This window comes from Spermophilus citellus, assembly GCF_964194105.1.
Source record: "Spermophilus citellus genome assembly, contig: SCAFFOLD_450, whole genome shotgun sequence".
Lineage (NCBI taxonomy): Eukaryota > Metazoa > Chordata > Mammalia > Rodentia > Sciuridae > Spermophilus > Spermophilus citellus.
The window spans coordinates 86582-108650 of NW_027672975.1; the positions used below are offsets into that span (position 1 = coordinate 86582).

At 40.3% G+C, this 22069-nt stretch overlaps 1 protein-coding gene across 1 annotated transcript in view; it reads right to left on the reverse strand.

Moving 5' to 3' along the window:
• The window catches only part of LOC308640299 (uncharacterized protein), a gene marked incomplete at both ends in the record, with an annotated part of 70349 nt that extends 52501 nt beyond the window's left edge, over window positions 1-17848 (reverse strand). Inside the window, one exon of the mRNA XM_081312248.1 lies at window positions 17807-17848. Coding sequence (XP_081168374.1) covers window positions 17807-17848 — 42 coding nt within the window. The remainder of the gene's footprint in view (window positions 1-17806) is intronic.
• Between the last annotated feature and the right edge of the window lie 4221 nt (window positions 17849-22069).

A 22069-nucleotide genomic window follows, 5' to 3' on the forward strand; every position in this document is an offset into this window, starting at 1 on the left:
CAACAGTTGATTGTTTTCTTATGCCTGACTTATATTTGTATCAGAAAAGCATGTCTGAGTAGCCATGAATATTGGCTATCTGTAATTGTAATTAATTTTATATTTTGATAGAGCCACATTTTTGTTCCTAGCATCCTAATTCACCATAGCCAAATTATGAAAGCAGTTCCCATGCCGGTTAATAGATGAATTGATTAATAAAATGTGATACACACAATATGTTTTTAGTCAGCGATAAAGAAGATGTAAATTGTGACATTTGTCAGTAAATGAACAGAAATTAACAACATCATGCTAAGCGAAATTAATCAGACTGATCAAGGGTCAAATGTTTTCTTTCACATGCGACAGCTACAGCAAAACAAAAAGGGAAAGGAGAATTAGATATCATAAAGATATAGAGAAGATTAGCGGAGTATAAGGAGACAGGGTGGGAGTGACAGGAAAGAAGAATATCAAATGAATTTAAAAAAACATGGGTATATAAAAATATACCACTGTGAATTCCACCTTCCTGTATATGTAGAAAGCATCAAACGTATATGAATAACAAGATTAATAAAATAGATGAAGGAGAATAATGGGGGAAAATAATGAAGGGAAAAAAATAAGGTAATGAGAATTGAAAGGGATTAAATTAATTTAACAAAAGAGGTAAAAGCCTTGTACAATGGAAACTACAACATGCTAAATAAAAAGAATTAAAGAAGACCTAGAAGATGGAAATTTCTACCTTCTTCTTGAATAGGTAGAATTAATATGTCAAAATTACCATGCTACCAAAAGCACTATACAGATTTAATACAACTCCAATCAATATCCGAATGGCATTCCTCATGGAAATAGAAAAAGAAATAAAAATTAATCCTGGAAAAACAAAGAGAACCAGAAGAGGCAAAGCAATCCTTAGAAGAGGAAGGCAGGTGGCATCACTATACCAGACGTTAAACTATTCTTCAGAGGAATAGTAACAAAAACAGCGTGGTACTGGCACCAAAATAGACAAGTAGACCAACTGTATAGAAAAGAGAACACAGAGAATAACACACATAAATACAGTTATCTCATACTAGACAAAGGTACCAAAAACATATTGGAGAAAAAATAGCCTTTTCAACAAATGGTGCTAGGAAAACTGCAAATCCATATGCAGCAAAATAAAATTAAGACCCTCTCTTTCATCAAGCACACAACTAAACTCAAAGTGGATCAAGGACCTAGGAATTAAATCAGAGACCCTGCACCTAAGAGAGGAAAATATAGGTCCAAATCTTCATGTTGGATTAGGCCCCAACATCCTTAATAAGACTCTTATAGCATAAGAATTAAAACCAAGAATCAATAAGTAGACGGATCAAAACTGAACAGCTTCTCAGCAAAAGAAACAATCAATGAGGTGAAGAGACAGCCAACATCCTGGGAGCAAACTCTTACCACTCACACATCACATACAGCCCTCATCTCTAGGGTATATGAAGAACTCAATCTTGACACACATACACACACTCCCAAAAAAAAAAAAAAAAACAACAACAAAAACAACAACAAAAAACAAATAACTCAATCGATACATGGACCAAGGAACTGAACAAGCACTTCTCAGAATATGATATACAATGGAGCAACAAATATATATAAAAAGTTCAACATAGTAATTATAGAAATGCAAATCAAAACTAAGATTTTATCTTACTCAAGCCAGAATGGAAGCTATTATGCATATAAACAATGAGTGTTGGCAAGGATGTGGGAGAAAAGGCACAATCATACATTGCTGGTGGGGATACAAATTGGTGCAGCCAATATGGAAAGCAGTATGGAGATTGCTTGGAAATCTGGGAATGAAACCACCATTTGACCCAGCTATCCCACTCCTCAGTCTATCTCCAAAGGGATTAAAAACAGCATACTACAGGGACACAGCCACATCAATGTTTACAGCAGCACAATGCACTATAGCTAACTGTGGAGCCAACATAGATGCCCTTCAGTGGATGAATGGATAAAGAAAATGGGATATATATACCCAATGGAATATTACTCAGCACTAAAAGAGAATAAAAACATTGTGCTTGCTAGTAAATGGATGGAGTTGGAGAATATTATGTTAAATGAAGTTAGCCAATACCCAATAAAACAAATGCCAAGTCTTTTCTCTGATATATGTGGAGTGACTCACAGTGGGGTAGGGAGGGAGAGCATGGGAGAATTAGATTAATTCTAGATAGGGAAGAGGGGAGAGAGGAAAATGGAGGGGGAAGGGGATTAGCAAGGATGGTGGAATATGATCAACATCATTATTCAAAAACACATGTATGAAGATTTGAATTTGGTGCCAACATACCTTATATACAAACAGATATGAAAATTGTGTTCGATAAGAGTTGTAATGCAGAAAGGAATGAGTACATGTAGAATGGCATAAATTAGCATGAATATACTTTATATATAGAGGAATGAAAAATTGTGCAATGTGTGTAATAAGGACTGTAATGCATTCCACTGTTGTCATGTATTTAAAAGATAAATAAATTTTTTAAATAGAAAGTTATTGGAACCGTTGGGGACACTATAAGCCTACAGGATAAAAATTGTAACACCTTGAAAACAGAGAGATGGAAGGGAAGATTCATGAAAAACCAACAAGAATGTACCGTAAACAAAGATGCTGCATTATTATAATCCATGGTCAGAACGGCAGGAGAAATAACAGAGAAGGAGTGGAGGAGGTACATAATTTTCTGTGAATTAAAGAAAGAAATAAGAGCAAATACAGGCAACATGGGATCATTTTGATAAAGAGCTACATAAGCAAATACAGAAAGCAAAAGATTCCTTCAATAAGGAGATAGAGATTCTGAAAAAAAAAAAAAACAGAGATCCTTGAAATGAAGGAAACAGTAAACCAAATTAAGAACTCAATAGGAAGCATCTACAACAGAATAGATCACTTGGAAGACTGAACCTCTGACATTCAAGGCAAAATATATAATCTTGAAAAAATAAAGTTGACCCCAGTGAAGATGGTAACAAACCATGAGCAGAAGATTCACGAATTATGAGATAACATGAAAAGAGCAAATTTAACAACTATTGGGATAGAGTAAGGCATAGAGGTTCAAACTACACAAATGGAAAATCTATTCAATGAAATAATATCATAAAAATTTCCAAACATGTAGAGTGAATTGGAAAATCAAATACAAGGAGTGTACAGGACAACAAATGAACAAAATCACAACAGATCCACACCAATTCACATCATAATGAAAAACACGTAGCATACAGAAGGAACAGAGTATTTTAAAAGCCACAAGAGAAAGGAATCAGATTATATATGGGGGAAACAAATCAGAATCTCTGATTTCTCAACCGAGACCCTGAAAGCTACAAGATCCTACAACAACATATACCAAGCTCTGAAAGAAACAGATGCCAACCAAGAATCATACCCAGCAAAATTAAATTTTGATTAGCAATTGAATTTCGATTTAGATGCTATTTTTATGATAAAATAAAAACCTTCCATGATACACAAAAGTTAAAAGAATTTACAACTAGAAGGCCTGAACTACAGCACATCCTTAGTAAAATATTCCATGAGGAGGAAATGAAAACAATGAAAATTAGAAAAGGGAAATATCACTCTAAAGGAAAAACCCATCAAAGAGAAACCAAATCAAGTTAAATACCAAAAATAACTAGGAATACAAATCATGTCTCAATAATAACCCTGAATGTTAATTTCCAAAACTCACCATCAAAAGACTGGCAGATTGGATTTAAAAACAAGATCCAACAAAATGCTGCCTCCAAGAGACTCATCTCATAGGAAAAGACACCCACATGCTGGCTCAGATTCCCCCTGGCCCCCGGGGCTTGGGCCCAGCCCTGGTTTCTTGTGTGCACGCCAAAGAGGCCAGCTCTCAAGGCCTTGAAAGATTTGTGGTGTCTGTTTCCATATTATTCAGCCTATAACAGTCATGTGGGAACGTCCTGACCTGCTTGGGTCTGATAAGGTTCCTGGTTGAAGGCTTAGTATGAGTCGACAAGGACCACCTGCCCCCCTCCGCCCTTGCTTCCGCCTACCAGTAACTTTCCATTCAGCCTGAAAGAAATATATAAGTATGAGCTGAGATAATAAAGCCAGATTCCCCCTGGATGAAGGACCTCGGACTCCTGTGAATTTTGTTAATCCCGACGTCTCCCGCCGGACTCGGTCCCATTCGCCGGACGCGGCATTTGGAGGTCCACACCGAGACCGGAAAGCGGAGGTAAGCGGACGGGACTACGGGACTCACCTTCCATAAGAGAAGGGGGAGAATTGGAGACCTTCCATAAGAGAAGGGGAAAAGAGACCTTCCATAAGAGAAGGGGAAAAGAAGTGCGCACCATGGGTAATTCAGCAGCTAAAGTTCGTCTGGCCAACGAACTCAGGGAGCTGCTGAACACACAAGGAACAGGAATAAAAACAAAAACTGTAACAGAATTCGTTGAAGTTATTGCCCAGGCATGTCCTTGGTTTCTGACAGGGGGATTTCTTAATAACAGTGATTGGGATCAGGTCAGATGTGATTTACAAAGATTGTTGAGGGATCAAGGTCCGGAAAGTATTCCAATCGCCACTTTCTCTTTATGGAGACTGGTTAAGGATGCTTTTTTAACTGATAAAGTGAAGATTAAGGAGCAGCTTGCTGAATGCGAACAGGCCCTTGATCAGGTCCAGGAAGAGCAAATGGCAGAGTCCTTATCCCTTTCCCATTATTCTTCCACATCTCCTTCTTCATTCTTAGATCCGCCCTAGCTGCTCTCAACCCTGCCTTCTCATCTTCCCCCTCCCTAATAGGCCCACAGAAAAGTCTTAACTGACCTTCTCCAAAATATTCACCATGGCTTATTTTAGGATTTTCAACAAAAGAATCTCTACAAAAAAGTTCAATGTGGATAAATTTCCTATTTTCATATTGCCCTGTTTTATTTGGCTACTGTCTGAAAAGATCAGCACTCCAGGCAGGCGTTAGACACTCCCTTACTAGTTTTTCACAAAAATATGTAAACAAGGCCTCTAGCCTTGAGCTGGGCTTCACAGTGCTGAGTACATTTCTAAGATAAGGGAGTTACTAGCTGGGCTCCATGGTAACAGCTGGCAGGAGGAGGAACTGGAAAGGGAGATAGAGGAACTAGAGGGTCGAATGAAGAAGTCAAGATTTAAAGCACCTACGGCCCCAATCCCTGTTGTGCTCCCTCCTTATAACCCCAATTGGGACGAGGACAACCCCAGAAGGTGGGGGGGGGGGAGAGGTTCAGTGGCAGCCTAAGACGGCCCAAACTTTTCCAGTAATTGAAAACCTGGATGCCGATGGACAGCCAGCCAGAGTGCATTTCCTTTAGCCTTTAAAGATATCAAACAACTTAAGGAGGCAATTATAAATTATGGGCCTCATGCTCCCTTTACATTAACCCTCTTTGAGTCTTTCTCAGCTAATCAGTTGGCTCCTAGTGATTGGCAACAACTCTGTAGGGCTGTCTTATCAGGAGGAGATTTTTTGTTATGGAAAAGTGAATATCATGAGAGATGCCGTGAGTTGGCCCAAATTAATCAGAATGCAGGTCATCCACAGAGGAATGCAGAAATGTTGACGGGGACTGGGCAATATGCCACCATTGACCAACAGATAAATTTTGACCCAGGCGTTTACGCTCAGATTGCCGCAGCTGCCGTGCATGCCTGGAAGGCCTTACCCGTCTCCAAAACAGAGGCTAAAATTTCAAAAATCTCTCAAGGACCTTCCGAGCCATATTCAGACTTTACAGCCCGCCTAATGCAGGCAGCGGGAAAAATATTCCCAAACCTGGAACAGGCCATGCCTTTGATTAAGCAATTGGCTTATGAAAATGCTAATACCTACTGCCAAAATGCCATAAAGTCCTCACGAGCCAAAAGTGTTGATGATATGATTAGAGCATGCAAGGATATAGATGGGCCCCATATCACTGGTCAAGTTCTGGCCGCGGCCCTTAAGACTGGTTTTCAAAAATCTAACAATCAAGGGGTTAACCTGAGGAAATGCTTTAAATGTGGCAAAAGGGGTCACCTACAAAGAGATTGCCCGGAATTTCATAACAATCCTGGCGGAGATAAACCTGGACTTTGTCCCCGCTGCCGTAAAGGCAGACACTGGGGTAATAAATGCCAGTCCAGATGGGACATTGATGGAAACCCCATATCGTCGGGAAATGGGAACAAGGGCCCGCCCCGGGCCCGGAAGTCAGAGTGTACGGGGCGATACAGAGACAGAACAAGCTGCTACCGCAGTAAGATCTTAGCCAGGCGGGGAAAAATGCAGACAAAATCAAACAAAATGTAATCGGCTAGGAAAACTTAGGGAACTTTTGCCCCGAAAATGGGCAGCGGACTCCATGTTGTTTGCATCACCATGGTAACCATGGGGTGCCTGGCCGGGAGAGCGGCTTCCTGGTCCCACCTCCCACACTTTTGCGGGCTACCGATTGGTTCTTCCACAGTCACTCAGACAGGACTTCTAGTCCCGCCTTCCAGCCACTAACCTGTACTGCTGTGTTTCAGATTTCTACCGGAGCTGCTCAGAGCCTGTATTTTTAAAAGATGCCTACCTGTAAATGCTAACGAAAGATATCTTTTTTCAGACAAAATTTAATTCTACAGGTTTCTATGTTACAGTCCTAAATTTAAGCTAGTTCTAAGTTAAATAACCTTTTTCTTTATAGTTGTGTTACTAAATAATGTTCTATTGATGAGAGATATCAAATATGTTTCTTTATATTTTACCTTTAATTTTAGAGGTCATGAGGATGCATTTACTCACCACAGGAACAAACCGACAAAGTTCCTGTGATGACCAAAAAATCCTTATTCTCATTGCTAACTATAAAAATAAAAATGTATACTCAAGGATCTTATTTCAGTTACATCAAGTGACGTCACATAAAAGAGTGCACTCCTAGTTAAAAATAAATTAAAATGGATCCAAATATTTTAAGACCACGTGGTTACATAAAGTTAATACAATTATAAGTTAAGTTCTTATTCTTAATATATATTTTTTAGATATTTAAATAACCTATATTTGTTAATCTATAAATTAATTAGCACATGCCTAATTGATTAGTTAATATATATTTGCCTAATTGTTTTTCTTCAACAGGAAGCCCATAATTTATGTTTTATATTTACATTTATCAAGATACTCTGCCTTTTCAGTTACAGATATTTGAGATAAATGTGTTTACTGTAAATTTGCTTTTAAGTGAAAATACAACCAAGTAATTTCTAATTCTCAAAGTTACTGTTTAAACTCATAAGATGATAAATTATTATAATTATTTCTACAAAATATCTAAAGGTTTTAACCATACTTTCATTGATATTCCTTATCAAAGTATAATAATTTGTTTATAGATTCTAAGGTTTTCAGAAATTGTTCCAAAGTATATTTTTTTTTAAGAAAAAGATGCTTCAACAAAGAAAAAGCACACATGGATCCTAAAAAGAAGAAAGAAATCATCTTTGGGTAAAACAAGGTCTTTATATTCATTTTCCTAAAAAAAAAAAAAAAAAAAAAAAAAAAGGGGGGGGTTTATATTGGTATCTAAACAGATGATGTAAAAAGTTAGAACAATTAAAAAAGAGATTTATATATACTAAACTGACTATAATTAATTTAAGGGTATTTCAGGTTATTTTCCTAATTTAACTATACTAATGTGAACAAAAATTTTGTCCATATTTTGATATGATAAACACCTATTAAAATGTAAGTTTATTTTTTAAAGAAAGATCCTTATTGCCTAATAATTCTTATTGTTTAAGATAAAGATTAATTTTGGTAAATAAATTCACATTGTTGATTAAATATTAAGTATATTGAACTACTAACTTAAACCCCTGTATGACCTTTTGAGAAAAGACCCCTCACCCACCTCCCAGCAAAAACCTACTCCAAAAGCCTTGAAGGCACTCAGGTTAATAAAAACAGCCCCACAAAAGATGCAGGTTACCCAGATAGATTATTCTATACCCCTATCATTTATAATCCTGCCATCAAAATTAACTCCTACTGGAGTGTTTTGGCAAACAGGTCCCATCTATTGGGTCCATCTACCCGCTTCTAACTCTCGGGTAATAACTCCCTTTTATGAACTAGTGATAAATCTGATCTGGAAAGCCAAATATTTGGGTGATGCACTGTTTGGAAAAACTTTTGACATTCTCATTCAGCCTTATACCCAGGATATGACTTTATAATTACAACAAGAACATGATCTTTGGTGTCTTTTTCTCTGTAATTTCAAAGGTCAAATTGATAATCACTTCCCCCGACATAAACTTCTAGAAGGCCTTAAAAAATGTTCTATTAGGGCTGGGGATGTGGCTCAAGCGGTGGCGCGCTCGCCTGGCATGCGTGCGGCCCAGGTTCCATCCTCAGCACCACATACCAACAAAGATGTTGTGTCCGCTGATAACTAAAAAATAAATATTTAAAAAAAAATGTTCTATTATTTTTCCTAAAATTATTAAAGGGGAACCTATCCCGGGGGCTCAGACTGTTTATACAGACGGAGCTAAAGGGGGGTTTGCTGTTGTGTTTGATGGATCTCAAGTAATTCGACACTCTGTTCCTAAACTGTCTGCCCAAAGATCAGAAGTTGAGGCTCTAATTATGGCTCTTAAACTTTACAATTCCACCCCACTTAATGTGTATACTGATAGTCTCTATGTTGCCAATTTAGCCTTAGTTATTGAAACAGCCCCTTATATTGACAGGCAATCTACTATCATGGAACAATTACAAAAGGTTCAGCTTCTTGTTTGGGCTAGACGAGATCCTTTATTCATTGGACATATCCGAGGACATTCAGAGCTTCCTGGGCCTCTGGCGGAAGACAATGCTAAAGCAGATGCCGCCACTCACAATATGGGACCGCTTTTCGGTCTCCTCCTTATAGTTGCTGTAGGCCCCTGCCTTGTCAAGAGAATGACACAATTTATTAAAGACCAAATTAACATTCTGACTTCTAAGCCAATACAGGTCCATTATCAACGCCTACAAACCAAGGATGATTTTGCTGAAGTTTGTCTCCGACCAATCCAAAGATGACTTTTCTACAATGATCCCTGCTTCATGCCTTCCTCCTTTTACCCCCTTTTCCTTCTTTATTTTTGTTATTCCTCTCCTCTGACTCTATGCCTTGTCGAACCGGAACCAATTAGAGACCCAATAATGACTGGCTGGATCTCTACCACTAAATGCCTTGGTAATAACGAGCTGATCTTGTAGTACCCAGAGACGGGCAACTTTCACGCTTGCACTGCAACCTAAGACAGGGGAATGGGGCCTCCCCAGAGACGGGTAAGCACTGTAAGGGCAGTGAACGACCTAAGACAGGGGCTACTTGATTCCCTTTGACGTGCAACAAACAAAAGAGGGGGAACTGCTGGCTCAGATTCCCCCTGGCCCCCGGGGCTTGGGCCCAGCCCTGGTTTCTTGTGTGCACGCCAAAGAGGCCAGCTCTCAAGGCCTTGAAAGATTTGTGGTGTCTGTTTCCATATTATTCAGCCTATAACAGTCATGTGGGAACGTCCTGACCTGCTTGGGTCTGATAAGGTTCCTGGTTGAAGGCTTAGTATGAGTCGACAAGGACCACCTGCCCCCCTCCGCCCTTGCTTCCGCCTACCAGTAACTTTCCATTCGGCCTGAAAGAAATATATAAGTATGAGCTGAGATAATAAAGCCAGATTCCCCCTGGATGAAGGACCTCGGACTCCTGTGAATTTTGTTAATCCCGACGTCTCCCGCCGGACTCGGTCCCATTCGCCGGACGCGGCACCCACAGACTGAAGGTGACAGGTTGGAAAAAATATATCTCTTGGGCTGGGGCTGGGGCTCAGTGGTGGAGTGCTCACCTAGCACCTGTGAGGACCTGTGTTTGATCCTCAGCACCACATAAAAATCAATAAATAAAATAAATGTATTGTTTCAATCTACAAAAAAATATTTTAAAAAAACATACCACTCACATGGACTGTGGAAGCAAGCAGGGGTTTCCATCCTTATATCAAATAGTGTGGACTTCAAGTGAAAGTCAATCAGAAGGGATAAAGGAGGACCTTTCATACTGCTTAAGGGAAATATACACCAACAAGACAGAACAATTATAAATATTTATGCCCCAGACAGTGGATCATCTATGTTCAGACAGACTCTTCTCAAGTTCAAGGGCCAAGTAGACCACAATACCATAATTCTGGGTGACTTTCACACACCTCTTTTACCACTGGATAGATCTTCCTAACAAAAGCCAAAGAGAAAATACAGAACTCAATAATACAATCAATATCTTAGATTTAACTGACATACATAGACTATTTTATCCTTTAACAGGTGAAGACACTTTCTTCTCAGCAGCAAATGGATCCTTCTGTAAAATATACCATATGTCATGCCAAAAAGCAACTCTATGCAAATACAGAAAAGTAAAGACACTACCCTGCATTCCATCAGATCATAATGGAATGAAATTAGAAATCAATGATAAAAATAGAAGCTACTCCAACACCTGGAGACTAAATAATATGCTAGTAAATGAACAATGGGTTGCAGAAAACATCCAAAAGGAGATTTAAAAATTCTTAGAGGTGAATGAGGACACAAATACAACATGTCAAAATCTCAAGGACACCATGAAGACATTACTAAGAGGAAAGTTCATTGCATGGAGTTCATTCCTTAAAAAAAAGTAAAAGTCAAATAAATGACCTAAAATTACATCTCAAAGCCCTAGGAAAAAAATGAATCAACACCAAAAGCAATCAAGGACAGAAATAATTAAAATCAGAGCTAAAATCAAAGAAATTGAAACAAAAGAAGCAATTAAAAATTGACAAAGTGACTGGGAATTGAACTGCCATTTGACCGAACTATCCCACTCCCCAGTCTATACCCAAAGGACTTAAAAACAGCACACTACAGGGACACAGCCACAATAATTTTAGCAGCACAATTCACAATAGCCAAACTGTTGAAAAACCTAGATGCCCTTCAGTGGATGAATGGATGAAGAAAATGTGGCATCTGTACACAATGGAATATTACTCAGCAAAAAAACAGAATAAAATCATGGCATCTGCAGGTAAATGTATGGTGTTGAAGAATATAATGCTAAATGAAGTTAGTCAAACCCCCAAAATCAATTGCTGAATGTTTTCTCTGATATAAGAAGGCTGACTATACTGGGGTAGGGAGGGGGAGCTTGGGAGGAATAGATGAATTATATTTTGGTCAGAGGGATGGGAAGGGAGGGGGCGGGGATTAGCAAGGATGATGGAATATGATGGACATCATTATCCATCGTACATGCATGAAGATATGAATTGGTGTCAACCTACTTTACAGAGATATGAAAAATTGTGCTGTAGATGTGTAGTAAGAATTATAATACATTTTGCTGCCATATATTTTTATACATTAATTTTTTTAAATTTTCAAAATGAAAAGTTGGATCTTTGAAAAAAATAAATACACTTGATAAACCCTTATCCATACTAACGTAGAGAAAGAGAAAAACTCAAATTACATGATGAGAAAGGAAATATCACCATTAACACTAGAGAAATACAGAAGATAATTAGAAATTATTTTGAAAATTTGTACTCCAATAAAACAGAAAATACTGAAGACATCAACAAATGTCTACAATCATATAATTTAACCAAACTGAGTGAGGATGACATACACAAGTTAAACTGATCATTTTAAAGCAATGAAATAGAAGACACCACCAAAAGTGTACCAACCAAAACCAAAACAAAAAAGAAAAAAAGCCCATGACTCAATGGACACAAGATCATTAAAGAAGAACTAACACCAATACTCATGAAATTATTTTGTAAAATAGAAAACAAGGGAGCACTTCCAAACTCATTGTATGAAGCTAAAATCACCTTGATTTTAAAATCAGACAAAGACACATCAAAGAAAGAAAACTTCAGACCAATATCTCTAAAAAACAGCTACAAAAATTCTGAATAAAATTCTGGCAAATCAATTACAAAAACATATCAAAAAGGTCGTGCACCATAATCAAGTGGGATTCATCCCCATGATGCAAGGTTGGTTCAACATAGAGAAATCAATAAATGTAATTCGTCACATCAGTAGATTTAAAGATAAAAATCATATGGTCATCTCCATAGATGCAGAAAAGCATTTGACAAAATACAGCACCCCTTCATGTTAAAAACACTGGAAAAACTGGGGATAACAGGAACTTACCTCAACATTGTAAAGGCTCTCTAATCTAAGCTCCAGGCCAACATCATTCTAATTGGAGAAAAATTGAAGGCATTCCCTCTAAAATCTGAACAAGAGAGGGATACCCTCTCTCACCACTTCTATTTAACCCAGTTCTTAAAATAACTGGCCAGAGCAATTAAATGAAAGAAATTGAACGAATAAGTACAGGAAAAGAAGAACTTATACTAGCACTATTTGCTGATGATATGATTCTGTACTTACAAGACCCAAAAAAACTCCATGAGAAAACTTCTAGAACTAGAATTCAGCAAAGTAGCAGAATATAAAATCAACACCCATAAATCAAAGGCATTTCTTTATATCAGTGACAAATCCTCTGAGAGGGACATGAGGAAAACTACCCCATTCATAATATCCTCAAGAAAAAGATACCTGGGAATCAAAAAAAGAGGTGAAGTATCCATACAATGAAAACTACAGAACCCTAAAGAGAAATCAAAGACCTTAAAAAATGGAAAGATCTACCTTACTCTTGCATAGGCAGAACTAATATTATCAAAATGACCTTACTACCTAAAGCACTATACAGATTTAATGCAATTCTGATCAAAATCCCAATGGCATTCCTCATGAAAATAGAAAAAGCAATTATGAAATTCATCTGGAAAAATAAGAGATTCAGAAGAGCCAAAGCAATCCTTAGCAGGAATAGTGAAGCAGGTAGTATTGCTACACCAGACCTTAAACTATACTAAAGAGCAAGAGTAACAAAAACAGCATGGTATTGGCACCCAAACAGGCTGGTAGACCAATGGTACAGAACAGAGGACACAGAGACCAACCCACAAAATTACAACTACCTTATATTAGACAAAGGTGCCAAAAACATGCACTGGAGAAAGGATAGCATCTTCAACAAATGGTTCTGGGAGAACTGGAAATCCATATGCAACAAAATGAAACTGAACCCCTATCTCTCACCATGCACAAAAGTTAACTCAAAATGAATCAAGGACCTAGAAATTAAGCCAGAGACTGTGCATCTAACAGAATCAAAGATAGGCCCTAATCTTCATCATGTGTGATTAGGCCCCAACTTCCTTAATAAGACTCCTTTAGCACAAGAGTTAAAACCAAGAATCAACACATGAAAGAAATTAAAACTAAAAAGATTTTTATCAAAAAAAAAAAAAAACACATTAGAGAGCCTACATCCTGGGAGCAAATCTTGACTCCTCACACATCAAATAGAGCACTAATCTCTGGGGCATATAAAGAACTCAAAAATCTTAACACCAAAAAAAACAAATAATCAACAAATGGGCCAAGGACCTAAACAAACACTTCTCAGAAGAGGATATACAATTAATCAACAAATATATGAAAAAAAATGTTCATCATCTCTAGCAATCAGAGAAATGCAAATAAAAACTAAGATATCATGTCACTCCAGTCAGAATTGCAGCTATTATGAAGACAAACAACAGCAATGGTGGCGAGGATGTAGGGGAAAAGGCACACTCATAAATTGCTGGTGGGACTGCAAATTGGTGCAGCCATATGGAAAGCAGTATGGAGTTTCCTTGGAAATCTGGGAATGGAACCACCATTTGACCCAGCTATTCCTCTTGTTTGACTTTACCCAAAGGACCTAAAAACAGCACACTACAGGGACACATCCACATCAATTTTTACAGCACCACAATACCCAATAGCTAAACTATGGAGCCAACCTAGATTCCCTTCAGTAGATGAATGGATAAAAAAATGTGGCACATATACACAATGGAATATTACTCAGCATTAAAAGAGAATAAAAACATGGCATTTGCCAGTAAATGGATGGAGTTGGAAAATATTATGTTAAGTGAAGTTAGCCAATCCCCAAAAAACAAATGCCAAATATTTTCTCTGATATATGGGGGTGACTCACAGTTGTGTAGGGAGGAAGATCATGGAAGGATTCAATTAATTCTAGATAGGGAAGAGTGGTGGGAGGAAAATGGAGGGCGAAGGAGATTAGCAAGGATGGTGGAATGTGATGGTTATTATTATACAATGATATGGTCAACATCATTATTCAAAATACATGTATGAAGACTTGAATTTGGTGTCAACATACCTTATATACAAAGAGATGAAAAATTGTGGTATATATGTGCATTAAGAATTGTAATGCAGAAAGAAATGAGTACATGTATAATGGCATAAATTGATGTGAACATACTTTATACACAGAGATATGAAACATTGTGCTCTATGTGTTTAATAAGGAGTGTAATGCATTCCACTGTTATTGTGTATTTAAAAATAATACTATATATATATATATATATATATATATATATATACACACACACACATAAATTAAATCATGACATAAAAACATCTAAAAGAAAGAAATTGTGAGATAGGATGCATGTGGTGCTACACAACTCATATATCCAGTGGTCTAGAGACTGAGGCAGGGGGATCACAATTGTGAAGCTGACCCCAGCAACTGAGTGAAACCCTGCCTAAATTTTAAAAAAAAGTAGGCAATAGTAATTTTAAAAAATTAAATTAAGAAAAAATTTTAAATTTTTAAATTTTTTTAAAGTAAAATTTTAAAAAGGGCTGAGAATATAGTTCAGTAATAGGACACCCTGGAAATTCCATTTATGGCAATCAGCCACTTTTTGTTTGCCATATTGCATACAGTTTGACAAATACTAAGAAACACCTTGTCAGTTTTATATTGATTTCACATAAATGTCACATTTCACATATAATCATATTTTTAAAAGGACACCTGCAGAATTTGAAAAAAAAAAAAAAGGCAAATACAGATCAGCACATAAGAGACTGAATGATAAAATTCCTCCTTATAAAGATGGCCTCTTTTCTCAGGTTCATCTATGATAACACCCCATCAAAATTTCACCATGATTTCCTTTTCATTGAAGAAGGGACCAAAGAAAACAGTTTGAAAATTTACCATGGTAGAAGGGGAGTCAGATCAAGAGTCCCAGTTTATCCCTAGAATGGATTTTCCAGCATGATCTGCAAACTGTGGTTGCTAGCAGTTGAGCTCCTCTCTAGCCAGTCCCTGAGGGTAGACAGGACAAATGCAGTCCATCCAGCAGCCCTGCCTGAGCCCTCTCCCCCCTACCTCAGTAATAACTCCAGGCCTGAACAGTTCTTTCTGGAAGAAGTATGTCCAGGCACTCAGAGTCCAACATTTTTTCCCATCTTATGGACTCCATCCTAACCCACCAAGCTTTGGGAGCAATGGCAACTGTGCATGTGCAAATCTCCCTGGATCAGAAAGGAGGGTCTTCACATTGGTGTGTAAGTATTTCCCTGGGCTACAATCCCCACAAGGAGTGAAGCAAAAGGGGTCAAAACTACAGCTCCCTGATTCTTTCTAGAATAGGCTCACATCACCTTCTTGCAGTGAGCACAGGCAGCCTGGGTTCTAACCAATTGCGTCAGGAATTCAGTCACCAGCTAAGTAGGAGACCTTCTTCAGCCTGAGCCCAGCTGTGGGAAAGGCTCCTACCAAACAGGTGAAGGAACCAGTCCTCCAATGACATGGATATGGAGAAAGACCCGCTCACATGGGGCTAGAATATAAGCTTAGTGCAGCCATTTTAAAAAATAGCATGGAGTTCTTTAAAAGCTAACAGAGTAACGACCACTCTGGACGCATTTCCAAAGGAACTTGAACCAGTGTGTTCATAAATGGCTGCATGCCCATCGCTGTTCCAGGATCCACAGCAGCCAGGACGAGGGAACATCTGAAGTGGCTTCTGGATAAGGAGACTCTTCCCAGCTGCAGGGAAGTCACCTACTCCCCTGAGAATCTACTTCCCCAAAATACACCTGCTCATAGGTCAACAGGTGGCTGATATTTACCAGACGCTCAAGAGACCTCAGATGAGCCAGGTGTGGGATGCTCATGTCAGGCAGAGCCAAAAAAGGACCAGGAAAATCTCAGAGGGCATGAGAACCCCTAGGACATGCAGTCCACAGCGGGGACACTCAGCCCAAAGATATTCTGACAAAGTGTCTGGCCTGGGAAATAAAGGGAGAATACACATGCACACACACATGTGCACACATATTTTTACTGGAAATGGGGACAGGGGACTTGAATTTGAGGAATTCATTGATACATGTGTACAGGTTTAATCTGGGAGACGGGTTCTGGATCTTACATTTTGCTTCCCTTACATTTAGAACATTCAGGGGGAACCAGGCAAAAGGGCACACCCCTGTAATCCCAGCAAGTCAAGAGGCTGAGCCCCAAGTTCAAGGCCAGTGTCAGCCTCTGTCTCAAGATAAATGATAAAAAGTAGGAGGAATGTAGCTCAGTGGGAAAGGACCTCTTTGTTCAATACACTATGCCCCCTGCCCCCCCCAAAAGAAAGAAAAGCTCAGGGGGGAAGAAAACCCTGAGACCCATGCAGATCTCAGCCCCCTTGGGTAGGAAAAGGGCCCACAGACTGGTGATTCTAACGGTCATGACACTCTGAAATCCAGCACAGAAGAAATTCAGGGAGGAGACTTGAGCTGCCAATTTGTACAGGAGATACCCATGTGTTCCATAATAATAAAAAGAATCCAACATCTTTAGAAACCCAAGAAATGTGAAATAAAACCCTACCAGAGAGAAAATGTAATAGTATCAATGAAGATAGTAAACAAAAGAATTATAATAAACTCAAGGAGTTTAAGTGCTTCTTAACTATTTGTGGAAACTGTTTTGCTATTAAAGACACATGATAGACCCCCGCCGCAGGGACTTGCTGCAATCAGTTCATATGACCAGGATAATACATTCATAGTCATGGGATATTCAGCTTAAAAATAGTATAAAATACCATGGGTCAGTTTTACACGGTGCCATATGCATGTGGTATTATGTATAACTCTGATGCACTAATAAACAATCCAGCATGCTTTACTCTTAATGGAAGCATCCAGTCCTAAAATTCATCCACAAAGTTAAATATTTGTAAACTTAACCAAGAAACTTTTTAATTATAAGGGAAAAAAGTTATTACCTAACATGTACATTGTGAAGCTGTACTGTTACAATTATCTTTAAGGAATACGACCTCAATAAAGTCCACCCGCGAACCCACGTGGATGTGAAAATCCTATACTTAATTGCAACAGAAAAGTCATTATCAATCAAACCCTAACCAGGCCAATGTCAGCAATGTAGCTAGACCCGCGGTCAGAATAAAAACTAAAAACTACCAGGGACATGGCTGAGTGGTAAGGCACCCTTCTGTTAACTACAAAACAAAAAAACAAACTCCACAAAACTAGCTCAGGAATAAGCGAGATCCCTGTTCACTGAAGCTCCCCTCCTGCAGGAAAACGGTGTTTGGAGATTGGAATTTTTTTTTTTCTTTTGGTACCTGGCATTGAACTCAGGGGCCCTCGACCACTGAGCCCCATCCCCAGCCCTATTTTGCATTTTATTTAGAGGCAGGGTCTCCCTGAGTGTCTAAGTGCCTCACCCACTTGCCAATGCTGGCCTTGACCTCGCAGTCCTCCCGCATCATCCCCCTACCACCAGCCACTGGGATGACAGGTGTGCGCCATCCCCTGGCTTGGAGTTGATTATTCTCTGGTTCCACCTGTCAATCACCACAGCCCAGGAAGACGCCAGGCAGCCAAGCTCACCTGCCACTTAGGACTGGAGCAGGGGCTGAGGCTGCCCCATGGGATGGGGAGGCTGGAGGGGTCTCCGCCACTGTCAACGCTCTCCACCCGGCTGGCCATGGGGACTGAGGGGCGCTGTCCCCAATGGGCTCGGGCCTGTGGACGCAGAGAGCCCCCGGAGTCAGTTGGCCAACTCGGGTTCCTGCCACAGTGGGTCCCACCTGATGGCCTCCCTGCCCCGGTTCCCTCCGGAGCTTCCCTGTCCAGGCACCAGGTGCCACTGCACACTCACCAAATCCTGGTGCCCAGCAGCCAACCCTGCCCTGGGGAGCTTCAGTCCCTGCATGGCAGGCCCATGCGGGATCCCTGGCACAGAGTGAAGCCTGGAGTCCAACTGCAGGAATCCTAGAAGCACTGACCACTGAGAAATAAATCCCACCCCAAGCGCGGAGGCCCGCCCCCTGCTCGCTGGCTGCGCTCAGAATTGGACAGCGCTCAGCACGCTTGCTCATGAATGGACAGGGCGTCAGTCAGTCTCCACTCTCCCCAGCCTGAGCCCAGCAAGCCTTCTTTTTGAGTGACAGCGGGTGATATACACTTCAGGCAAGAAGGAGGCCAGAATGGCAGGGTTTGAGTGCAGCTTTTTTTCCTTTCCTTTTGGGGTCTGGGCATTGGGTTAGCATTAGGGTGACCAGAATTCTAAGTTTTGTTGGGTTTTGATGTTAGGAAATTGAAGTCATTTATTGAAAGTTTCACCACCTGGGCCTCCTCCTATAATAAGACCTCCCAGAGTGTCTTCCAGAGGCTGACTTGTCCTCTGTTCATCTGGGAACTGTCCAGTGCATCAAGGTAATCACTGGTGGAGGCTCACGGGGGGGGGGGGGGTGGGCGGGGGGAGGCTGGCAGGCCCCCTGGAGGAGGTTCCCACCAGGTTGGCAGTATGAGAGCTGATGTTACTCCAGCTGAGTTGAATCTGTATCTGGAGCCCACATTGAGCTGGAGGCAGAATAAGGAGATCAGCACAGAAGAGACCCCAGAACGCAGAACTGGGTAAACCCCAGCTGCACCAGGGCTCCCTCTCCCTCTGGCCACTGGGGGTTGAATTCAGAAGACTCGACCTCTGAGCCCCTTCCCCAGCCCTAGCTTGAAGTTTAGAGACATGGTCTCACTAAGTTGCTTAGCACCTTGCTTTTGCTGAAGCTGGCTTTCAATTCGCCATCCTCCTGCCTCAGCCTCCCTAGACGCTGCAATGACAGACGTGTGACACTTTTTTTTCCTTCTTTCTTTTTGAGAGAAATGCCTGCGGTTGCCACAGAATAACAGCCTTGCACAGATCAAGGCCACCCTGGGTGCTCTCCCTGGTTCCCACCAGTCCCCTGGATCCCAGGCAATGGAATCCTGCCTCCTCCAAAAACCAGAGACCCCCTGCCCAGGTGTGCATCCTTATATCAGCTGAATACTCTGCACTTGACAAAAAAAAAGAAATAAAGAAAAGAAAAAAGACAGACCCTACCTGCTTGTCTTGATGCAAACAAAGCCAATGTGTTTCCAAAGCGAGCTCTGGTCTTGTCCCCCCAATTCAGTGGTGCAAAAACTCACATAATACAGAGAAGAGTTCTCGTTAAGGGGGGCTCCAGGGTCTGTCTATTAATGAAAAACAATTTGGGTTTGATTGGGAGTCCAGGAAAGCCAATTCCAGGGTTTCCTAATTTGATAAATAACTCCATAGATTCGAATGCACCCTGCTCCTCTCTGCCTTAATTAATCATAGAGGCCTCGAGGTTACCTGCCCCCTGGGACCCCAGCTCCTGCAGATGAAAGCGGGGGGGGGGGTCCTTTGTTCTTCATGCAGCACCCTGAACCTCCACCTTCCCTTCAGACTCCAACACCTTTGGCAGCATCCAATGGGGGAGCGATTTAGAAAATTCTGTAATGTACCTAAAGACATTGCCTCATCCGAGTGTGATTCTATCAATTTGGTCCTATGGTCCTGTTTAGTATGTTTTATGTTTTTTTTTTTTCTATTTTATTGGTTCGTCTTAGTTATACATGACCATAGAGTCCATTTTGGTAAAATTATCCAAACATAAAATAAACCTTATTCCCCTTAGGACCCCATTCATGTGGGTGAGCATGATTGTTACTGTATTCTGGATAAATGCCATTTTGACTTGAGTGAAAAGGAATCTCAGTGCAGTTTTAACTTGCATTTCCCTAATTGCTAGATACATTGCCTTTTCAGTATTTATTTTTTTAATATATTTTCTAGTTGGAGTTGGACCCAATACCTTTAATCTATCCATTTATTTTTCTGTGGTGCTGAGGAAGGAACCCAGTACCTTGCACGTGGTAGGTGAGCACTCTATGGCTGAGCCACAGGCCCAGCCCCCATTTTCAGTATTTTTTACTTTTGTTTCTCAGTAATAGCCGACCACGTCCTTGGGGAACCAGTTTTGCTGCATTTGTGAATTGGGAACATTTCTCTTGAAGAAAGACTGAGAAGGTCAAGGCACATGCCCAGGATACCAAGGATGAGAAGTACATGGTTGTCTTGCCCATGATGAGGAGAAGATTATGTGGGTGAAAAGAGGGAAAGAGCTGGGGTCACCTTTGGGCCAGAACCTCTCCTTCCCTCATGAGGGAAATTATTCTTGCTTTTAGTTTTCTTAACCCAAATGAGAGATTTTCCTAAGCTACCAGTGCCACTAAATATACGTCCCTAGATGGAGCTCAGAGGCAAAGAAAAGTGAATAACCAACCCAGGGGTTACAATAACCAACAAGCTAGACCTTGGGCTACTTGGGGGCAAAACACTGGGTTTCACCCAATAATTAACAATCCAACAGCACCCAACACCCAATTAATGGAGGACAGAGTATTGGATCGGTGGGTGTGGGGCCTGTGGGTGGCCAGCTGCAGAAGCTTGCCTCTGGGTGCATTCCTTGCATCTGGGAGGTTTTTCAACACCAATGAGATAAACAAAGTGGGGAGAACACTGGCAAAACCCTCCGCAATATTCTAGCCAGGAAAATTCATAAGCACTTTAAAAGCATCTTAATGTTTACCCTCAGTCAAATGTGCCTCAATCCGAATGAAACCATTTGAAAAGAGTTGTCAACATGAAAAGTGTCTGAAATCTACTGGTTTGTGGATCACTGCAAATCCATATGAGTCCATGGCTAAATACATAAGTAAAAATAGAAATCTAATAATGAGCATTCTCTTAAGACTTTCGTCCTGAAAACACTGCCCTATTTGCTTTGATAACTAAATGATCATTTAATAGTTCCTCTATCAACACTTGAGTTCCATAAAGAACTGTGGAACATTTCTGGTTGGGACAGAAATGTTGGGATACCAACAAGAAAGTTTCACTGAACCTCAAAGGAGAAGGTTCGTAAATAACCAGAATGCAGGAATGCCCACAAAACTTGAAATGAAAAACAAGGGACTGGGGTTGTGGCTCAGTGACAGAGCACCTGCCTAGCACTAGTGAGGCACTGAGTTTGATCCTTGGCACCACATAAAAAAGAAATATATAAAATAAAGATATCCTGTCCAAATAAAAACTATTTTAAAAAATAAAGATCAGATTTAAAAGAAAAAAGAAAAGCAACTCCCTGCAATGGAGCATTTCTCCTAGACCAGCTTCCTGGACCCCCATATACTAGCATGATATGAGCAAGCTTAGAAAAATGGGTGAGAAATTACAGAACTCTGCTCTGGCCCCATCTCTAGTCCAGCCCCACTTAAATGTCCCTCTCCAAATAGCAACACATCAGACCATGTATTTGCTGTATCTCCCTTTAGAGCTTACTCACATTTTCCCTTTCTTTCTTCTTGTGGTGCTGGGGATTGAACCTAGGACCTTGTGCATGCAGGGCAAGCACACTACCAACCTCACTGAATCCCTGGCCCCTCACGTTCTTTCCTGAATGTGCATCTGTTTTCTAAATAGGTCTGTTCACGCACCTGACAATGATGAAGTTGTTTTCTGCTTTGAAAACCAAGGAACCTACTTTTTCATAGCTGATGTCCCTCACTCTCCCTGAAATCCCTTCCCATTACACAACCTCACACAGCAAAAGTCAGACTTGAGCTTTGTAATTGTGTGGGGT